This window comes from Motacilla alba, chromosome 1, assembly GCF_015832195.1.
Source record: "Motacilla alba alba isolate MOTALB_02 chromosome 1, Motacilla_alba_V1.0_pri, whole genome shotgun sequence".
Classification (NCBI taxonomy): Eukaryota; Metazoa; Chordata; class Aves; order Passeriformes; family Motacillidae; genus Motacilla; species Motacilla alba.
This window is the reverse complement of record NC_052016.1, coordinates 85055392-85072811: the sequence shown is the minus strand read 5'-3', so window position 1 is coordinate 85072811 and position 17420 is coordinate 85055392. Positions and strand designations below refer to the sequence as shown.

At 41.6% G+C, this 17420-nt stretch overlaps 1 protein-coding gene across 1 annotated transcript in view; it reads left to right on the top strand.

Moving 5' to 3' along the window:
• The window catches only part of LOC119703636 (solute carrier family 15 member 1-like), a 30112-nt gene extending 16960 nt beyond the window's left edge, over positions 1–13152 (top strand). Inside the window, exons 11-25 of the mRNA XM_038143706.1 lie at positions 684–766; positions 1607–1693; positions 3698–3787; positions 4906–4950; positions 5052–5081; positions 5203–5291; positions 6484–6565; positions 7327–7452; positions 9051–9200; positions 9613–9662; positions 10299–10409; positions 10555–10651; positions 11098–11247; positions 12097–12204; positions 12838–13152. Coding sequence (XP_037999634.1) covers positions 684–766; positions 1607–1693; positions 3698–3787; positions 4906–4950; positions 5052–5081; positions 5203–5291; positions 6484–6565; positions 7327–7452; positions 9051–9200; positions 9613–9662; positions 10299–10409; positions 10555–10651; positions 11098–11247; positions 12097–12204; positions 12838–13026 — 1487 coding nt within the window. The 3' untranslated portion in view covers positions 13027–13152. The remainder of the gene's footprint in view (positions 1–683; positions 767–1606; positions 1694–3697; positions 3788–4905; positions 4951–5051; positions 5082–5202; positions 5292–6483; positions 6566–7326; positions 7453–9050; positions 9201–9612; positions 9663–10298; positions 10410–10554; positions 10652–11097; positions 11248–12096; positions 12205–12837) is intronic.
• The last annotated feature ends 4268 nt before the right edge of the window (positions 13153–17420 follow it).

The window sequence follows — 17420 nt, the reverse complement described above, 5'->3', positions numbered from 1 at the left end:
GCTGGAGAAATCCCATATTTGATATGTTAGTTCTGCTCAAAGACCTGCATTTTTACCAGCTGTGCCACTGAGCCTTACTGCTGACCAAGAAACTGGGGGTGCCATTACGTACTGCAGTATCCCTCATGCTCCTTGTCCTTCATGGTCCCAACTGGGAGTCCACCTGGCTACCAGTGACCTCGCCTTGCCTTGAGCCCAGCCCAGGCTGGACGGCAGCTGTGGGGGTTTGCCTGTGTCCTGCCCTTTGTGCGGGATGATGAGGCTGAGCAATGTGGCTGGGAGCAGAGGACACCTTGGCCAGTCCTGCAGTTCAGGCAGAGTCTTGAGTGTCCTTGCATGATGTGAGCTGCAGCATCGTGAGCTCCTGGAAAGGAGCCTCTACCGCAAGGCCAGAGTCAAGGTCCTAAATGCCCTCATTTTGACCATCCCTCAGTTGAGCAAACCTCCCACTGAGCACTTACTGTAAGAGCTTCCAGATTTAGTTTTTTGTCTTGAATCGAAGCAATCTGCTGGTATTAATTTGATTGGTCTTAGTGTATGATAGCATGTGAATAGGCAATTGCATTGCTTCTTGGGAGGCTTATTCCCTGATTACCTCCTTGACTTGTGTTTCTATACCAAATTATTTGCCACTATTTTAATTTAATCCTGAGTTGCTTTTGGTTTCTGTTTGCACATTGTAGTTGTGTTCGTAATTGGAAGCAAAATGTACAAGAAAGTTAAACCGCAAGGAAATATAATGCTTGAAGTTTCCAAGTGTGTTGGAGTAAGTACTGCCTACATTCCCCAAACCCCTGGCAGCCATTCCTAAAGCTCTTCTGATAATGTGCCTAAATCAGCAATCTGTCTTAAAATGAGGAAAGTTTATGAAGTTTTTGCTTTATTACAGAAGGCTTCTTACTGACACCTCCACATTTTGGTGCATTTTATGCATATCTTTCTTTATATGCAGATTTATACATACAGGAAACAAAATAAGGTGTCAGTGTTATGTAAAAACTTAACCCATCTTTTGGGAATCATTCCTTCCACATTTGTGCCCCTTTATGCAGAAAGAGACAAACATGCCTTGAGCTGAGTCAAGAGCATGTCAAAATCAAATCTCTGTAGGTGACTTTGGCCATTACTTAAAGTGCTGCTCCTAAGGCCCAGCTTGGCTGTAAATGTTATTCCATGCAGAAAATCTTAGGAGTTCTTTGGGACCATATTTGTGTATATTCAATGTCAAGGTGTGAGACATACCTACCTAGTTTCTCATATTAAAATGTACTCCTACAGCCATTCAGCTCTGTCCATAAGACACTACTCTATTTACTGTTGTACATAAGTAATTCTGAAGAATGCAGATCTTCCAGCTCCTCGCGGCAACCCATGTTGAGAGGGACTGCTCTGAGGTGTTTGGTCCACCTAACCCCAAGTGCACGCTCTGCTGGTTATGCAGTGTGAGGCCTTCAAAATAATGTTTCCCTAGATGATCGGAGTGGGTAACAGAAGTCGAGTCACCTTTAGCACCCTCTAAACACAAGAAGCCAGGAGCATCATCTCTAATGACAATGTAGTTTTAAATATTTGTAGCACCATTAAACATAATTCTGTCTCTCCTCAGTTTGCCATCAAAAACAGGTTTCGGCATCGCAGCAAGGAGTTCCCCAAGAGAGAGCACTGGCTGGACTGGGCAAGTGAGAAGTATGATGTAAGTACTGGGGGAGCCTCCTGTGCTGACATCTGCTGACCCTCAGCTTTTCTCTGTCTGCTCTGATCCATTGCCTCAGGCCCTGGGCAAATAGTTTTGGGCCTCTCCATCGTTCAGTAGCTGACCTGGCCAAACCTCAGTGCTCCCCTGGCACTGCAGGTTATCTCCTCAGCTCCTGTGGGAGAAAGTAGAGATGTGTAACTCAATGCTCTGTGTATGCACAGGCTGTCCAGGGAAATTCAAGGGAGATGAGAAAAAGACTTTTCCTTGCCAAACAAATATAAACATTTACATTTTTTGGTTAGGGAAATAGCAAGCATTATCTTTCCTTCTCTATTTCCTGTATCTCATGGCTGCAGAGGGGAAAAAGGAAGTGATGCTGCCTGTCATGTTTAATGCACAGGTTAGGGCTATAATACTCCTCTTGGTATGAAACATTGTAGCTGTAGGCACCCAGCTGGGTAATAATAAGCATTGACTCCATGATTGCAAAAGGCTGATCAATTGCTTTATTATCCTATCCCATCCTATCCTATCCTTATTAAGAAACTCATCCCCTTACAGACAGTTCGATACAGCTTTGACCTAATTAGTCAATCAATCCAAACACAATCCACTGTCCAGTTAAGAAATCACCCTTTGGTAAACATAACACATTCCACATGTGCACAACAACATGTGCAGGAAGTGGAGATAAGAATTGTTTCTTGTTATTTTCTCTGATCTTCTCACAGCCTTCCCCAGAAAAATGCCTGGGAAAGTCATCTGTTGCTCTCTGTGGCCAGGGAGCTGCTGCCACAAAACATCAGAATTACACTTTGGAGTTTCAGTTTAAGTAGGTAAACATTGCATCCCCATCACACTCAGTACAATTTCTTATCATGACTCTCAAAGCCTTGAATCCCATAGTTCCCAACTTGTCCCTGGCCTGCTATCCTCTCTGCCCTGTTGCCAATGGCAGCACAAACCTTAGCCTTTCACCTTTATTTTCCTTTTGCCTGTATGCTTTGTTCTCATGTGAAATTCCTCAGTTGCCTATTGCTCAAATGCCCACTTCACTAAGTGCTGAATCTCATGCTGCCATCAGCGTACATGCACAGAGGCCCAAGTCTTTCTGGTATCAGTCACCTTTAACCAGCAGCCCTTGCCACACACACAAGCAGACTTTGTACTGCTTTAACAGAAATTATTTGAATATTACCAATATTGCTGAAGGGACGTGCCTTGGCTTGCCTGGCCCCTGCGTCTGAACCAAATAGTGGCAACTGAGGTGTTTCAGCCCAGAGACACTATTGACCAGCTAGATGTTGCAACTGGGCACTTAAGAACAAGTCCAGGCATGCCGAAGCTCCGGTAGCAGCGGGATGGAGTTTTCCTCTCAAACAGGATCCGCTGCTCAGGTTCCCTCTGAGGGAGAAGCTTTAAGGCGAGGGGAAGGAAAGGAGTCGGTTCTGATAGAGGGTTTTAATCCAGAGTTTTTATTGTGGCCCGCAGGCCTCTGAATGTAGCTCCAACAGAACTCCCTGACCGTGTGGTCCACGTGCCCTTTTACTTGGGGGAGAGCGGGAGGGGACGGAAAGGAAGCTCACCAACTAGGTACAGGAGAGGAGGTCTCCGGGATAAAGGACACCTGGATGGGCCAATGCCCCCATGGGGTAGGAGGCACCTTTGAATTTGCCCAATCGCTCAATGCCCTTCTGGAATTCCAGTATTGACCAACAGTGCTCTGCAGGGGTCGGGGTGGGGAAAGGAGAGGTGATTGACGCACCTGGGGAAGGAATCTTCAAGGAGAAACCAGGGGTATCTGAGGCAAACCATGAAATCACACCGCAACAAGAAATCATCAGATATAGCCACAACATGCAAAGTTGAATGTGTGGGTAAACATTACATGATGGGTTTTTACCTGTTGCTGTCATGTGAGTAGCAGTCTGAAACGGTCTCTTTTTTTCCCCTTCCTTTTTTGAACCGATTCCTCTTGTGTTATTTTTTTATTTTCTGCAGAAACGACTGATTGCTCAGATAAAGATGGTGTTGAGGGTGCTTTTCCTTTACATCCCTCTCCCCATGTTCTGGGCGCTTTTTTACCAGCAGGTAAGTAGAAATGGTTTGGCTTGGTAACTAGAGCTGTACCATGTCAATCCACATATTCTGAGGTGTCCAGATAGAAAAGGTGCCTATGGGGGTATGGAGAAACAAATTCTTTATCCTGGTTTTATTGCAAAAGGGTAGTCCCTGAGTCATGTCCGTACAAAATGATCTGCAGCCAGGGGAAATCACAGTTTATCTGAGTACACCCAGGACAGATTCAGTGACTGAGGCCTCTCCAAATGAGCTTGTATCAGCCTGGGACTCAGGGGATGAAACAGTAATTTAAAGCTCTCTTAGCACTAATGTTTCTTCAATTGTCAGTTGTCTGATGAAATTTAGGGTCCTTGTGTAAATGAGCTGGAAAACCAGGGTTTAAATGATCTGGATGTCAGTTTGTTTAATCACTCACACCTTGTTATAAGTACCTTACACCTTCAAGCAGAAGTATAAGCCCGTAATTCCCATTCACTTGGTGAAATGGGTGCTCAAGACTCACAAAAGCATCAGTTATAGTTCAGCACTGAAGTATGAACTGAGGAAGATGCTTGAGAGAAGCAGGGCTTGAAAGCCTTATCCAAGTCAGACGGGAGGAAGCTTGATCCAGACTCCCCATATCCTTGTGCTTCAGCCCAGTGCCTGTGAGCTGTAGCTGTCAGTGTGACCTGTGACAATTAGGCAGCTGTGCTATGAAATTCAGAGCTCAGTAATCATTCCATGGGCAATATCTCGAGCAGTGGTGTGTTGTGGGTGGCTGAAGGATCTTGTCACAGATGCAGCAGTAGTGTTCTTGGCTCATCCTGGGCTCAGGCCTGAAGTCTGCCCGGCCTGTCCCAGCCACAGGCAGGTTTCTGGGGCAGAGGGCTCCAGGCAGGTCAGGCCCTGGCTTGTCCTCTGGCTCTGGCCTGTGGGAAGGAAAGATGGGTGAGTGGGATGTGTGGGCTGCTGGGGCTCAGGCTGGTTCAAAGGTTTACACTAAGGATTAAGAATACTCCCATAGCAAGTTAGCTTTACATTTGGTTGTATTGCATGTCTTTTCCAACACTTCACTTATGAAAACAATTCAAAAGGAACTTTAGAACACTGATTTACTATGACACCTAATTTTTTCTTCTCTTCTTAAGGGGTCAAGATGGACACTGCAAGCCACGTCAATGAATGGGGATTTTGTAGGTTACTTTTTATTCATTTTTTCTTTAATTAACACTTTTCAGACCTGCTTTATTTGTTGTCACAATATTAAAAATTATTTCTTTTTTTTCATCACCAGTTTTTTCAAATTCGACCAGAACAAATGCAGGTACGTTAATTTTCTATCTGCCAATTTCAAGTACTTCTGAAAGATGGTATACATATTGCCCTTACTTATAAAAAGCACTTTGAAAAATACTTAATTTTTCTCTCATGTTCATCTTCCCCAGATTGTGAAGCCAATCCTGCTTATTATAATGATCCCAGTTGCAGATTATTTGGTTTATCCTTTAATCAAGAAATGCAAGCTGAATTTTACGTAAGTTGACGTAATTATCTGATTTCAACAGAGGCTCCTTTTCGTGGTTTCTTTAAGTGGCTCTTCCAGCCCCAATGTGAGAAAAGAGCAAGCATTCAGCTAAGGATGAAAGAGAAGTGTATTTAAAATGGTTTAATAGTTTAACAAAATATAAAAACCCCAGAATACTGCAAATGGTATGTGGAGGCATCACAGATTAGAAGAGGAGAATCTAAGAGAAGAGTTAACAATGTTTTTCAGTTAAGGACAAAATCTTTTGATTGCAGGAGAGATGATCTTGGTTCTTTTCCATAACCCTCATGTCTACTCCCCCTCTCTCCTGAAGAACAGGAGGTAGAAATACAACATACATCCTTGGCATTTGTCATGCTTTGGGCTAAAAAGCATCTGAGACACAAGACATTTCCTCTTCAGTGTCAGCTGGGAGTCTGGCTTACTGGATCCTTCTAGGTGGAGCTTTGGGGACATTGTACATTATTTTTCAATGTTGTTAAGGAAGTGGCTGGCAGTTGCAAGAGTGCTTGGAGAGGCAGAAGAGAATACAGTTCTTCAAATAATTTTCAGAGAGCTGAGGTGCACTGCTGTTTTTCCATGCAGCTGTTAAAAATCTAGGGTGTGTGCTATGCTGGGAACACTGTAATTTGTTTGTGGATATTCTGCATGGGATAAATGATGCCACAAATGACATAAATACTCTAAATGTATCCTTACAGCTTAACTGCATGCCAGTAGATGTCTCCTAATTCAACAAATTTCCATGACCGTTTTTGTTTGATCTTACTTAAATGTAGCAATATGGAGACAAGTTGTCACTCTGTTTTTATAGGCAGATCTTCTTGTCTCTTTCTTTTTTACAGCTAACAACTGTATGGATGGTTTTGTTTATTTCTTCCTGCAAAACCAGATTTTTTCAGGAACCTAATAATCATGGTCAGTCAATGCTTGAGGCCAGCAGATGCAGTGTAACAGGTTATTAGGATGCTGCAGGAAAGATGTATTTCCTGATAGTGTAACTATGAATTGAGAGGTACCCAGCTTAGCAGAACACTTTCTGCAATACCATCAGCCCTCCAAATGGTGATAATGTGCTAGTTGTGACCATTTGAGTTTCCCAGAGTGGACAGAAAAAACAAGCAGCTGAAGCTTTGAATTGTCACTTCTCTTAAGTCTCACGTGTCTTTTGTTGTACCAGGCCCCTGAAGAAGATGACCGTGGGGATGTTCCTTGGCTCTATGGCTTTTTTTGCTGCTGCCCTCGTGCAAGTGCAAATAGATGTAAGTTCAGCCACGTGCAAATATTTACTATTCATATTTAGCTGTTGGTTCAGGAAAAAAAGGTCTGTTTAGGGGAAAATGAACCAAGACTCCTAAATTTGGAACTAATCACATAAGCACAGAAGCAGAGGGAGGGGAAATATATTGCAACACTGTGGTTAGCACAGTAAAATTAAGAAGCAACAAACACCGTTCTGCAAAACATCACATTGCAGTTAATACAAATCATGCATTAAAGGCAACCTCAGTCTTTAAACTGAGACTAAAAGCTGAAAAACTAGATGCTTGCTTGGCCTACCAGAGGGCAGCTTTGTATGTTTGACCTCTTCTGATATTTAGACTGGAGGTGAAGTGGGACAGTCTGGGAAGCACCATCACAGCAGCTGCAAAGATGGCACTTGTTGAAGGAAGGATTTGTCTCCCCTAAGCTTCCTTGCCCCAAAGGGAGGTGCCATGCCTGAACCCAATGAATCTTTCCCCTATAGCTGGGATGTTGGCAACACCTCGGGGTGTGGTGATCCATTGCATCCCAAGATCTGAGCAGCTGTCCAGAGGGTTCTGTTGTGGATGAGAGTCTTCTTTCCTAAGGCAACTTGTGAGACTCGTAACAAAACCTGATTCCAGTTTCCTCTGTCAGACAGTCACAGACCAGCAGGCAAATGCTGATCTTCAATATGAAATAATGAAGATTACAGTAATTATAGTAATTTTCCAAGTGACTTAGGGCATTGGTTTTACTTTTTTTTTTTTCTGTCCTACAGAAAACCTATCAAGTTTTCCCTGCAGCTGGGCAAACTCAAATTAAATTAATAAATCTGGGTACTGTTCCTGCAACAGTTCATTTCCAGCCTCAACTTCAGAGTGTGGATGTAGCTTCTAAGGAGGCGGTAAGTAAGGGCAAATGAGAAATATTCTAATAAATCATAAAAATTAATTAAAATTTGGATTCCCTGAGGACAAGAGCTTGATAACCACCACAGGACCTCCAGAAAGACCAGGCCTTTCTGCAGGATAACCACTTAGACAGAACCACATCTATCTCTCCAATAATGACTGCATCTACCATTTAATCAGACTGCTACCACCAGCCTGACTGTCAGGGTGTCAGATCCAATTCTAGTTCTGTCAGTTTAAGCCAATGTTTTTGTACTATTGCCTTTATTTTAGCTTTCCTATTAAATTGTCATTCTGACTTGGAATCTCCAATTGGTTTGGTTTTGAACTAGTATATGGAGTAAGTCAAAGTCATTCTTAACTAATGGTTCAAACTTGATTATTTTCCAGGACGTTTTTACCCCAATAATATTAATGAGTTCTCTTTTTTTTTGTATTGTGGAATAAATTGTAAATGAAAACACAGCAATTGAAGAAATAGTAACTATGTCAATATTTGGAGTATTACTTCTTTGTTCTGACAAGAGTAGGTTTTTTCCCAAGAAATTTTCATAAACTTAAGTGACGTGGAACTAGATGAAAATTTCACTCTTGTTAGAAAGGCTCCATTTTCATAAAAGTAGCCCCTTCCTGCAGAAAATGTACATTCAGCTCTAGTGAGTTGCTGCTATTACTGCGAGGAATGCCTTACCTGAACAAGGAGCTTCTTCTGTGGCCACATCACACATTAAGCTTCACGTTTTGCTGCCAGAGAACTTCCTTAGGTTCTAATACAGCACAGCACTGGTAGTTCTATTGAGAGCAAAATGTGGTGGCTCTGATGGATGTTTTTGATAAGGGATCTTAGAAAGTGTGTTCTCTGATAGCCTGCAGTTCTGCTTCCTTTGGAGAGGAGAGATCTTATTCCAACCTCCTCCAAATTTGCCTCACACAGGAACAGAGTTGTGAGGAGAAGATAAGGGCACCCAAACTGTATACTGACAGGCAATTGATGTACCATGGTACATACCTGAAAATGAAAGGTCTAGAATGCTCTATTCCCTATTACAGACGCGTTATCATCCAGATGTGAATTAAAAGTGCTTTTGATAATCCTATAAAACAAAGGGCCTATTTTAGTGTGGTGCTAACATGTATATTAATGGTTTAAGTCTTTTATGTTGAATAAATGTGTTTTGAATATTTCAAACGTCATTTCTGCTTTTTGGAAAATACTGCATCACATCTCATGCTAGTGCTTCTTCTGTGGCTAAACAGAATTTTACTCGGTGGTTATGGTAATTTATCTGGTTATGGCTGATTTATCTGGAGCAAGAAATAGGGAAATAGAACAGCTATTCCATAATGCTTGTGGGAAGCTCATGTAACTTTGAAGCTTGTGTAAGAAATTAAACTAATAAAAAATAATGCTCAAATAGAATTATTGCTTGATGTAGAAAACAAATCAAAAATGAAAGTTAGGGGATGTTCATGATCTCTGGCACTTCAGAAGTAACATGCGTAAACTTCTGACCCTCCCCAGAGCCCATAACATTCCCTCAATAGTTAAATTTGCAGTTGCACAGAAATCCATGGCAATTTGTCTTTGTAGACTGGCTACATGACATTTGAGACTTCTAAGCTGCACTCATTAGACATAATTGCTGCAAATCAAAATAAAACTGAGCTTTTGGAGCTGCGAGAGGGACAACGCTACACTTTGGCATTTAAACAGGGTCCAACACGCATCAGTTCTACTTGGGTAAGTCTGCTTATTTCTTAAGATAGAAATCAATGTTCTGACAGCCATCTATGTGGAGTGTGTGAAGCTGAGAGGACAAGCTCTGGATTAATTTTTTTCCATTGTCTTGTTTTCTGTCTCCCCTTGTCTCTGCTGTACCAATAAGACTGGTAAGCTGCAGAGAGTACACCAGGATGTCCTTTAGAAAAACGTGACCAATTTCTTATGTACCTTGACAACTACACTTCCACCAAAACTTAGGTGTGTGTTCATACAGTGTTTTCTAGTAGATGTGTGTGCAGTAGGAACCTAAAGAGGAAGGTCTGGAGTCTTGCTCTGAAGCCTCTGTTAATTCCCACTGCTGTGTAATAGTGCATGTTTAAGCTGTTCTCTGATGCCAACAACATGTTTTGATAATGGTCTCTTCCACCAGAGAGAGGACAATGTCACATCAAAACCAGCAAAGAGAGAAAGTCTCGTCAGGTAGAGCTTTTTTCTGGTGTCTAAATTTTGACAGTAGTGTGACTCTCTCTTCAATCTTGGGTCTTTGGGTGGCCTCTTCTTGTTGAAGTAGTGTTTTCTATGCTGTAGGAAGTCACCTTTTGCTGGACACGTCCCTTGACGTTTTAGGGGTTGAGATAATGTCTGAGTCATGATTCACTAAAGTTATCTTGCACACCTGCTTGTGTGTAATTTAGCTGAAACTGGAAGTGTATGCTTCGTTCCATTGCCTAGATTTTTTACTGAACAAATGGCATGGATAAGTATCTATACCTCGTTTTTAATCTTGGATAAGAGGTATCCAAGATTACCTCTCCCCTCTCTGCTTATCTTCTGCATGTCCCACTTGCAGATGCATTAGCATTGGTTGTAGTAGCAGCTCGCTTTTGATGTTTCCCTAAGGCAGTGGGCTGATGGGAGTCTAACTGGCTTTTTGTATTAGCTACATTTCTAGGAGATTAGGAGTTCTTTCCAAAATGTTAATTGATTAAAAAAAAAAAAGGCATTAAAGGGGAAGACTTGATACTTGTTGTACTGCCAATATATAATTGAAAGTAAAACCTGAATTCTTTGACTTCTTCTTGTTTTGTGTCGTATTTAATCACTCTTCCATTTTAGGTTCATAAACAATTTCAGTTTTAGTATCAATGTTACTATGGGTGACATGAGATTTGGAAAACTGGATCCTCTTTCTGTTAGTAATTACAGCGTCATTGCAGAAGAAAGCTGGTGAGCATTTCCTTTATCCTAATTTGATCTCCTAGACTTATTTGTCCTTGGGAAAAGGGCACAGAGCTTTTTTTAAAGTATGTGATGCACACCATTGACTACACCTATGGTCTGAACTGTGGGGTTTGGGTTTTTTCTTTTTCAGGCCATATATCATCAAGGCTTCAGCAGCTCTGACCTATTGTGTAGTTTCTTCCAAAATACTTGAAAGTGGAATTGCCTATACCATTTCACTTGATAATGTGAGTTGCCACTATTGTTGGATGGACAATATAGAATTCCTTTCCATGTTGATACTTTAATTAAAAAAACACTTGTAGAATTATTCCTCTTGTCTTTAATCCTTTAATTTCCTCTTGTCTTTAATTATATACGGTAGAATTCTGGTATCCTAAACAGGACACAATGCCATTGTTAACTATCAAAATAATGATGGTTATGATAATAATGTAATGCAAGAATTCATGATCACTACTAAAGGCCTTAAACCTTTAGCCCTGTTAGACACTACAGATTTGCATGAAGTCTGCTGTAAAAAAAGCTCTATTTTATAACTAGGTATGCAGTGCTTCATGAGCAATATTTGTTATTTACTCTGAACTGTCTACATGGTTACGGAACTACTTAGAATGCCTTAACTGTGCACACTCTTTATTACCGTTCCTAACATGCTTTTTACAATTTCTAGTGTATTGCTAACATACTTAAGGTTACATACTTTGAAGATTTGATTGCACCAAATACAGTCCATATGGCTTGGCAGATCCCTCAGTATTTTCTTCTTACATGTGCAGAAGTATTGTTCTCTGTCACTGGACTGGTATTTTCGTACTCACAGGTAGGTATTGTTCTTCCTAAGTTAAGAATCTTGGTGCCAGTTAAGATCTTGCATGATGTACTGTTTTTAAGTGGTGCTTCTGTGCTGCTGCTTTGATCCCCATGTCCCCAACAGCTCCTGGAAGGACTGTATAGACTGATACAAGTTGGCCCTGTTTCACGTAGGATTTGGTGTTTTCCATGCAGCTATGCTGAGTTATATCATTTGAAGACTTGACTACCAGTCCTCAAATTTCCTTCTTGCATGTGACTTTCCACTGAAAAGAAGTGCAGCTGTACTGCTGCAATAAAACCAAACTGGAGAGCTCTCAAATATAAAATGTGGAAGTAGTGGCACTTCATCTCCACACCGGTTTACTCCATACAGCCTTTTTGTTAGCTTTTATTAGTGTTATACACTTTTATTTCTTTGTCTCCTGACTCCACTTTAGTAGCTGTGTGTATTTCTTCTCTTGATTCTGAATCTAGAAACTGCAGTGATAGAAATGTGTTAAGGTGTGATTTGCTAGGTGTGATGCAATTTCTTCATGTTACATGTGCCACGTGTTCCTGAGATGCAAAATTACACCTGTGCCCCTGTTAGTTACTTGGTGTGTGTAAGTAAAAGGTGTTATAGTTAGTGTGCTAGTGGTCTCTTGCTCCTCAAAGCCTTCTCCAGACCTGTTTAGCTCACTAGCAATTTTTAATGTCAAAGAATAAATAAACAAAAAGCCGCAACCACTATCAAAACCTAGCAAACCATGAAATCCTCTTCCCCAGAGAGAAACAGTGTTTATTGTAAGGTAAAGATTGCAGTAAATGCATCAGAAAATAAATGATACCACCAAGACTTAAATGTCTGTCTCTACAGGCTCCATCTAACATGAAGTCAGTGCTGCAGGCTGGATGGCTGCTGACTGTGGCTGTTGGTAACATAATTGTCCTTATTGTGGCTGGGGCATCTGCAATCCAACAGCAGGTAAGAATGCAAGCTTGTATAAGTTTGTGTGCTAATACATTATACTGGGAGAAAGCAGTTGTTAGTAGTGCTCTGTAATAAATTAAACTGGCTTTCTGAGTGCCGTTCTGTGTCACTCCATGTCTCTGAAGCAGCTCTGGCAGTCTCCAGTTTAAGCTAAATTAAATCAGAAAGAGCATGAAACACAGATACTGAGGCTTTTCAGGTAGAGTTTCTCATCTCTGCCCATATATGTGGTTACTAGCTCAGCTGTAAAAATTTTCAAGTGGAAGCAGAATCAGTGCCAGCCTGGTTTAGAGATCTGACCAAAAGGAAGGGGCTGAGTTTCCTTCTCAGTCTTTCATTCAATTCCCAGTTCCTCCAGGAAAGGGATGTTGCAGAATTTTTCAGCATTGACAGAATTGTTGTTTTTTCAGTGGAGATAGAAATGCTGAAAGAGCCTCAATTCTGGCTTGCTTTAATATGCATTATATGCTTAATTAATACTTAGTCCTGTAAGCCATAAGATACTTGTTATGTTGACTCAGTTTCACATTCTGAGTTTCCTTCCTGAAAATACTAAAATGGTGTAATAGTCTTGACACATGAATATTGGTGGAATAATTCTGTTTTGTGGGTTTTTTTTCTTTGCAGTGGGCAGAGTATGTGCTGTTTGCTGCCCTGCTGTTGGTAGTTTGCATCATTTTTGCTATCATGGCTTCTTTTTATACCTATATTGATCCAAATGAGATTGAAGCCCAGTTCAGCAAGGAAGAAAAGGAAGAAGACAAGAAGGATCAAGACAGCAATGAAAGGGAAGCTGAAACTGGTTCTTGTCTGTAAAAGCTGTATACAAGGAGTGTTTCTAAATCATGGAATCATGGAAATCTCACTCTCCTGCAGTCAGAGGAATCAGGGTATCAGTAGTAACACCTCTGGATTACATGTCTTGTGGGAGACATTAAGCAAAACTGTTTTGACTTAAAGAGCAGCCTCTCTAAGGAAGCAAGAGGAAAATATTAGTCTCTCCCTTGTACTGAATGTGATATCCTGAAGAAACCCCAGCAGAAGTTGCACTCTTAATGTACCTCAATCTTAAATATTATTGCATTATAATATTGAAATTAGACTTGGAACTATTGGACCCTTTGAAAAGATGTATTTTTATACTGTATTTCAATTTTATATCGTGGAAGAAACAAGACTTGTCAAGAAACAGCAATTGAAGCTAAGTTCTCTGCATGATCTCTAGCATCACTGTTACTTGAAAACAGCAGGTCACACGTGCCTTAAATTCTTTTATACTTCCTTGTAGATAACAGGAGCAGAGCTCTGGCAGTGATCAGATTCAAATGTTGTCTGTGTTCCAAGTGGCAGTAAGTTGGATGTGCACTGTAATATAATGCTTTATCTGCCTGTTAACTACCCATTCAAGTCCTGTTATGTCTTTAGTTAATATTAGAAGTGCCCACTCAGGTAAAATGATAACAGCAAATGACCTTTGGAACAAGCAAGAGCAATAAAACTTCCATACTGACAAAACAAGGAAAGTGTTTTAAGAACGTGGCTTACAGTTGCATGGTAACAAAACTCAATACCACCTCCGTGGTGCCTTTATCTGCACACTCCATCAAAGCTAACGGATCAGTGCTGGTCTTCTCTGAATACACCATAACACTTACCAAATTTATGCTGGGGGAGATGAAATTTTGCTGCTTGACAGGACCTGCTCCTGTAGCCCTGTCCATGTTATGGAGTGCCAGGGGTCTGCATGTTGTTCTTGTTCTTTAGGGTCTACATCCTACACTCTTCCAGCAGCTTGGACTCACTGGCTCCTCCAGTAGCCTGGCCAGACTCTCAGCTGCTTAAACACCTGTCTTCCAATACTTTTATCCTCTTTTACAGCAATTCCGTTTTGGTATTTGCAAGTGATGACACAGACATCCATATTTAAGCCATGGGTGCTCTGCTCACACTGCAGGCCCTGTGCTCCCCGTTCCCACTGCAGCTGCTGGCACCAAGGCCTCCATGTGCACTGAGAATGGAGTCCCCCACCCATGAAGAGAGTTTCAAATGGAGTTTGAAAAGGCAAGTGCAAGGCACTCTTTGCTTGTGTTAGAGATAGTCCTGTTACCCAAGAGGCAATAATCCCCTCTTGGTCTCTCAGGTCATCTGGGGAGAGCCTTTCCCATGGATTTGTGATACTGTATGTCCCCCAGCCAATGGAACTGAGGGTCTGCTATAACAGCCACAGGAGCTGTTGGCTCCCTGCCATCCTCTAAGGAGTTAAGGGAATTTTATACCAGCTTTATTTATGGCAGACTAGCCAGCTTTTCCTCTGCCATGCAAGTTAAGCAAAACAAATTATCTCCTAACTGTATCCAACAGAATCGCAACTTCTGCTACTACTCTATCCATACCAGGTGAAATGTTTATTTATCATTTTAACGCTACCTATTTTTCCCTTTGGAATATAGGTCGTATGTCAACTTTGTATACTATAAGTTGTTGTATTTTATTGCTTTAATAAACCCACTAACTTGTCTAAACATGATGGATGTGGTTTATGTTTAGAAAGCTGATAATTCTGCAAAATTAGATAGGGAACCTTTCTGATGAGGTGAAAATTACCTCTAAGGTAGAATGGAGACAGCTATGTGTGACAGGATTTTAATCTCATTTTCAACAGGAATTTAAGTAATTAAAGTTAAAATATCTCTGTGCCTAGCCAGGTAGTTCCTGTCAGCATTGCTGTGACTGTGTCCAGAAGTCGTGTGCAGGGAATTGGTCTTTGGGCTGAAATGGAGTGTTTTCAGGTCCTTAGTTTTAAGCATTGAAGAGGTACAATTAACTTCCAAATATGACAGTGTTAAGACAGCAGCATACTGTACTAGATTATGAGACTTACTCAGAAGGTCTTTTGCATATAATTTTCTGTTACAGAAAGACAGCCTGAAATGAATCAAATTAACGGCTGATAACTCTAAACAAAATATAACCCTTAGAAAAATGCAAGAGTTGTGAATTATGACACCCTGCACTAGCAATCCAATCTGCACTGATGCGTGGCCAGGTAGATACAGGAATGTGTATGTCTGTATGCTTAATTACATTACAAATATACTGTAAAGCTTCTATGTTTTTTTCCATATTCCCCCTCAGCTCAGCCTAATGACACTTGGCTTAAAAATAGTTCAATGTCATATTCTCTGAACTACGTGAATCCATCCTCTGCCATTTGCTGTTCTTAACAATTGGCTTATTAGCAGCATAATCTTTGGAAAAATTTATCCGTAGTTAGACAAATGTCTATACAAAGTTGTTGGGTTTCTCAAAATTTCCTGGAAGCAATTGCAAGCCACATACATACTCTACTTGCTTTTGCCTCTTTCTTTCACAGCTTGATGTAGTTCTTTAGCATAACATTCACTGACCATCATGGTAATAAAACAACTGGGTCTCGCCTTAAAATGTGAAAGGGAGACAAATTAGCAAAGGGGGAGTAACAAGTAAAATCAACCTCCTCCAGCAGGAAGAGGAAAATCAAAGATGCCCCAATGCTGTTCTTCCTACAGACTCCGCTGCAGGACTGGATTTTGTGTCATTTAGCACAGCACAAGGGTAACGTGAGAGCTGTAACTCAGTGGGTTTTCTGATGTGGCTGTTAAATGTTATCCCTTTCCCATGCTCTTTCCTTGTCCTGAGTCAAAGCTCTGCATAAACCACCTTAACCCCAGAAGTGGGCTTTAGTCCACATCCCAGGGAATTGAACAGCTGCTCTGACTGTATGGGGGGAGAGAAAGGACTGGAAGATGAGCAAAACAAGACATGTGTTTTTCAGAGATTAGCAGTGTGTTTACATAAATGACAGAATCATTAAGGTTGGAAAAGGCCTGCAAGATGATCAAGTCCAAGATCTAACACCACCCTGCCCAGTGAACCATATTGTGAAGTGCCACATTCAACCATTTTTTGAATGCTTCCAGGGATGGTGACTCCACCACCTTCCTGGTGGGAGGGCACCCATTCTAATACTTAACCACTCTTTCAGTGGGGGAATTTCTCCTGATGTCCAATCTCAACCTCCCCTGGCACAACCTGAGGTTGTTTCCTCTCATCCTTTGCCTGGGAGAACAGACAGATGCCCACCTGGCTACACTCTCCTTTCAGGCAGTTGTAAAGAGGGACCAGGTCTCCCCTGGGCCTCCTTTTCTCCAGGCTAAACACCCCCAGCTCCCTCAGCTGATCCTCACAGGACTTGTCCTCCAGACCCTTCCCCCAGTTCCACTGCCCTTCTCTGGACTCGCTCCATCACTTCAATGTCTTTCTTGTAATGTGGGACCCAAAAACTGAGCACAGGAGTTGAGCTGTGGCCTCCCCAGTGCTGATACAGGAGGGCAATCCCTGCTTTGGTCCTGCTGGCCACACTGTTGCTGATGCAATAAGCAACAAGCCAGGATGACACTGGTCTTCTTGGCCACTTGGGCTCACTGCTGGCTCATGTTCAGCTGGCTGTTAACCAGCACCCCGAGGTACTTTTCTGCTGGGAAGTTTTCCAGCTGCTTGTCCCCAGCCTGTAACACTACAGGTGGTTGTGACCCAAGGGCAGGAGCCAGCACTTGGTCTTTCTGAACCTCATACCATTGGCCACTGCCCATAGATCCCTGCTATCCAGATGCCTCTGCAGATCAAGACTCCCAACCAGCTTGGTGTTCTGATGCCTTTTTCAACTTAGAAATGAAACAACACACACTTTTGAGATAAAATTAGCATAGGAAGTAATGTAAAAGTGGATCTTTATTTGAAGGCCTCCAGAGGCAGTTATGGAAAAATGTCCACAAAATCCCGTTCCCACAGGGGTGAATACATTTTTATAGGTTTTAGGAAATTAGCATAATTGACAAAAATCACCAATTATGAGGACAAGGGATGATGCAATTCCCCCTCAGGTAAAGCCCCTTTTCTGGAGACCCCCCTTGGTACTTGCTGTACTTTGTTTATGGAAACGTGTCTCGAAGAGCTGTTTTCAACTTTACTAGCAAGGGAGAACCAAGACAGCATAAGGATCCTGAAATTTGTTTTGTCTTCCTGCCTAGAAAAATGCTGAAGCTAAGTTACAATAAAGAAGCTACAAAACTACGAATACAAGCAAAAGGAATACAGTGAATATAGAGGAAGAAAAAAAGGTAAAAACGAAAATGGTATAATTCCCCCTTTTTTAGACACTAACAAGACTC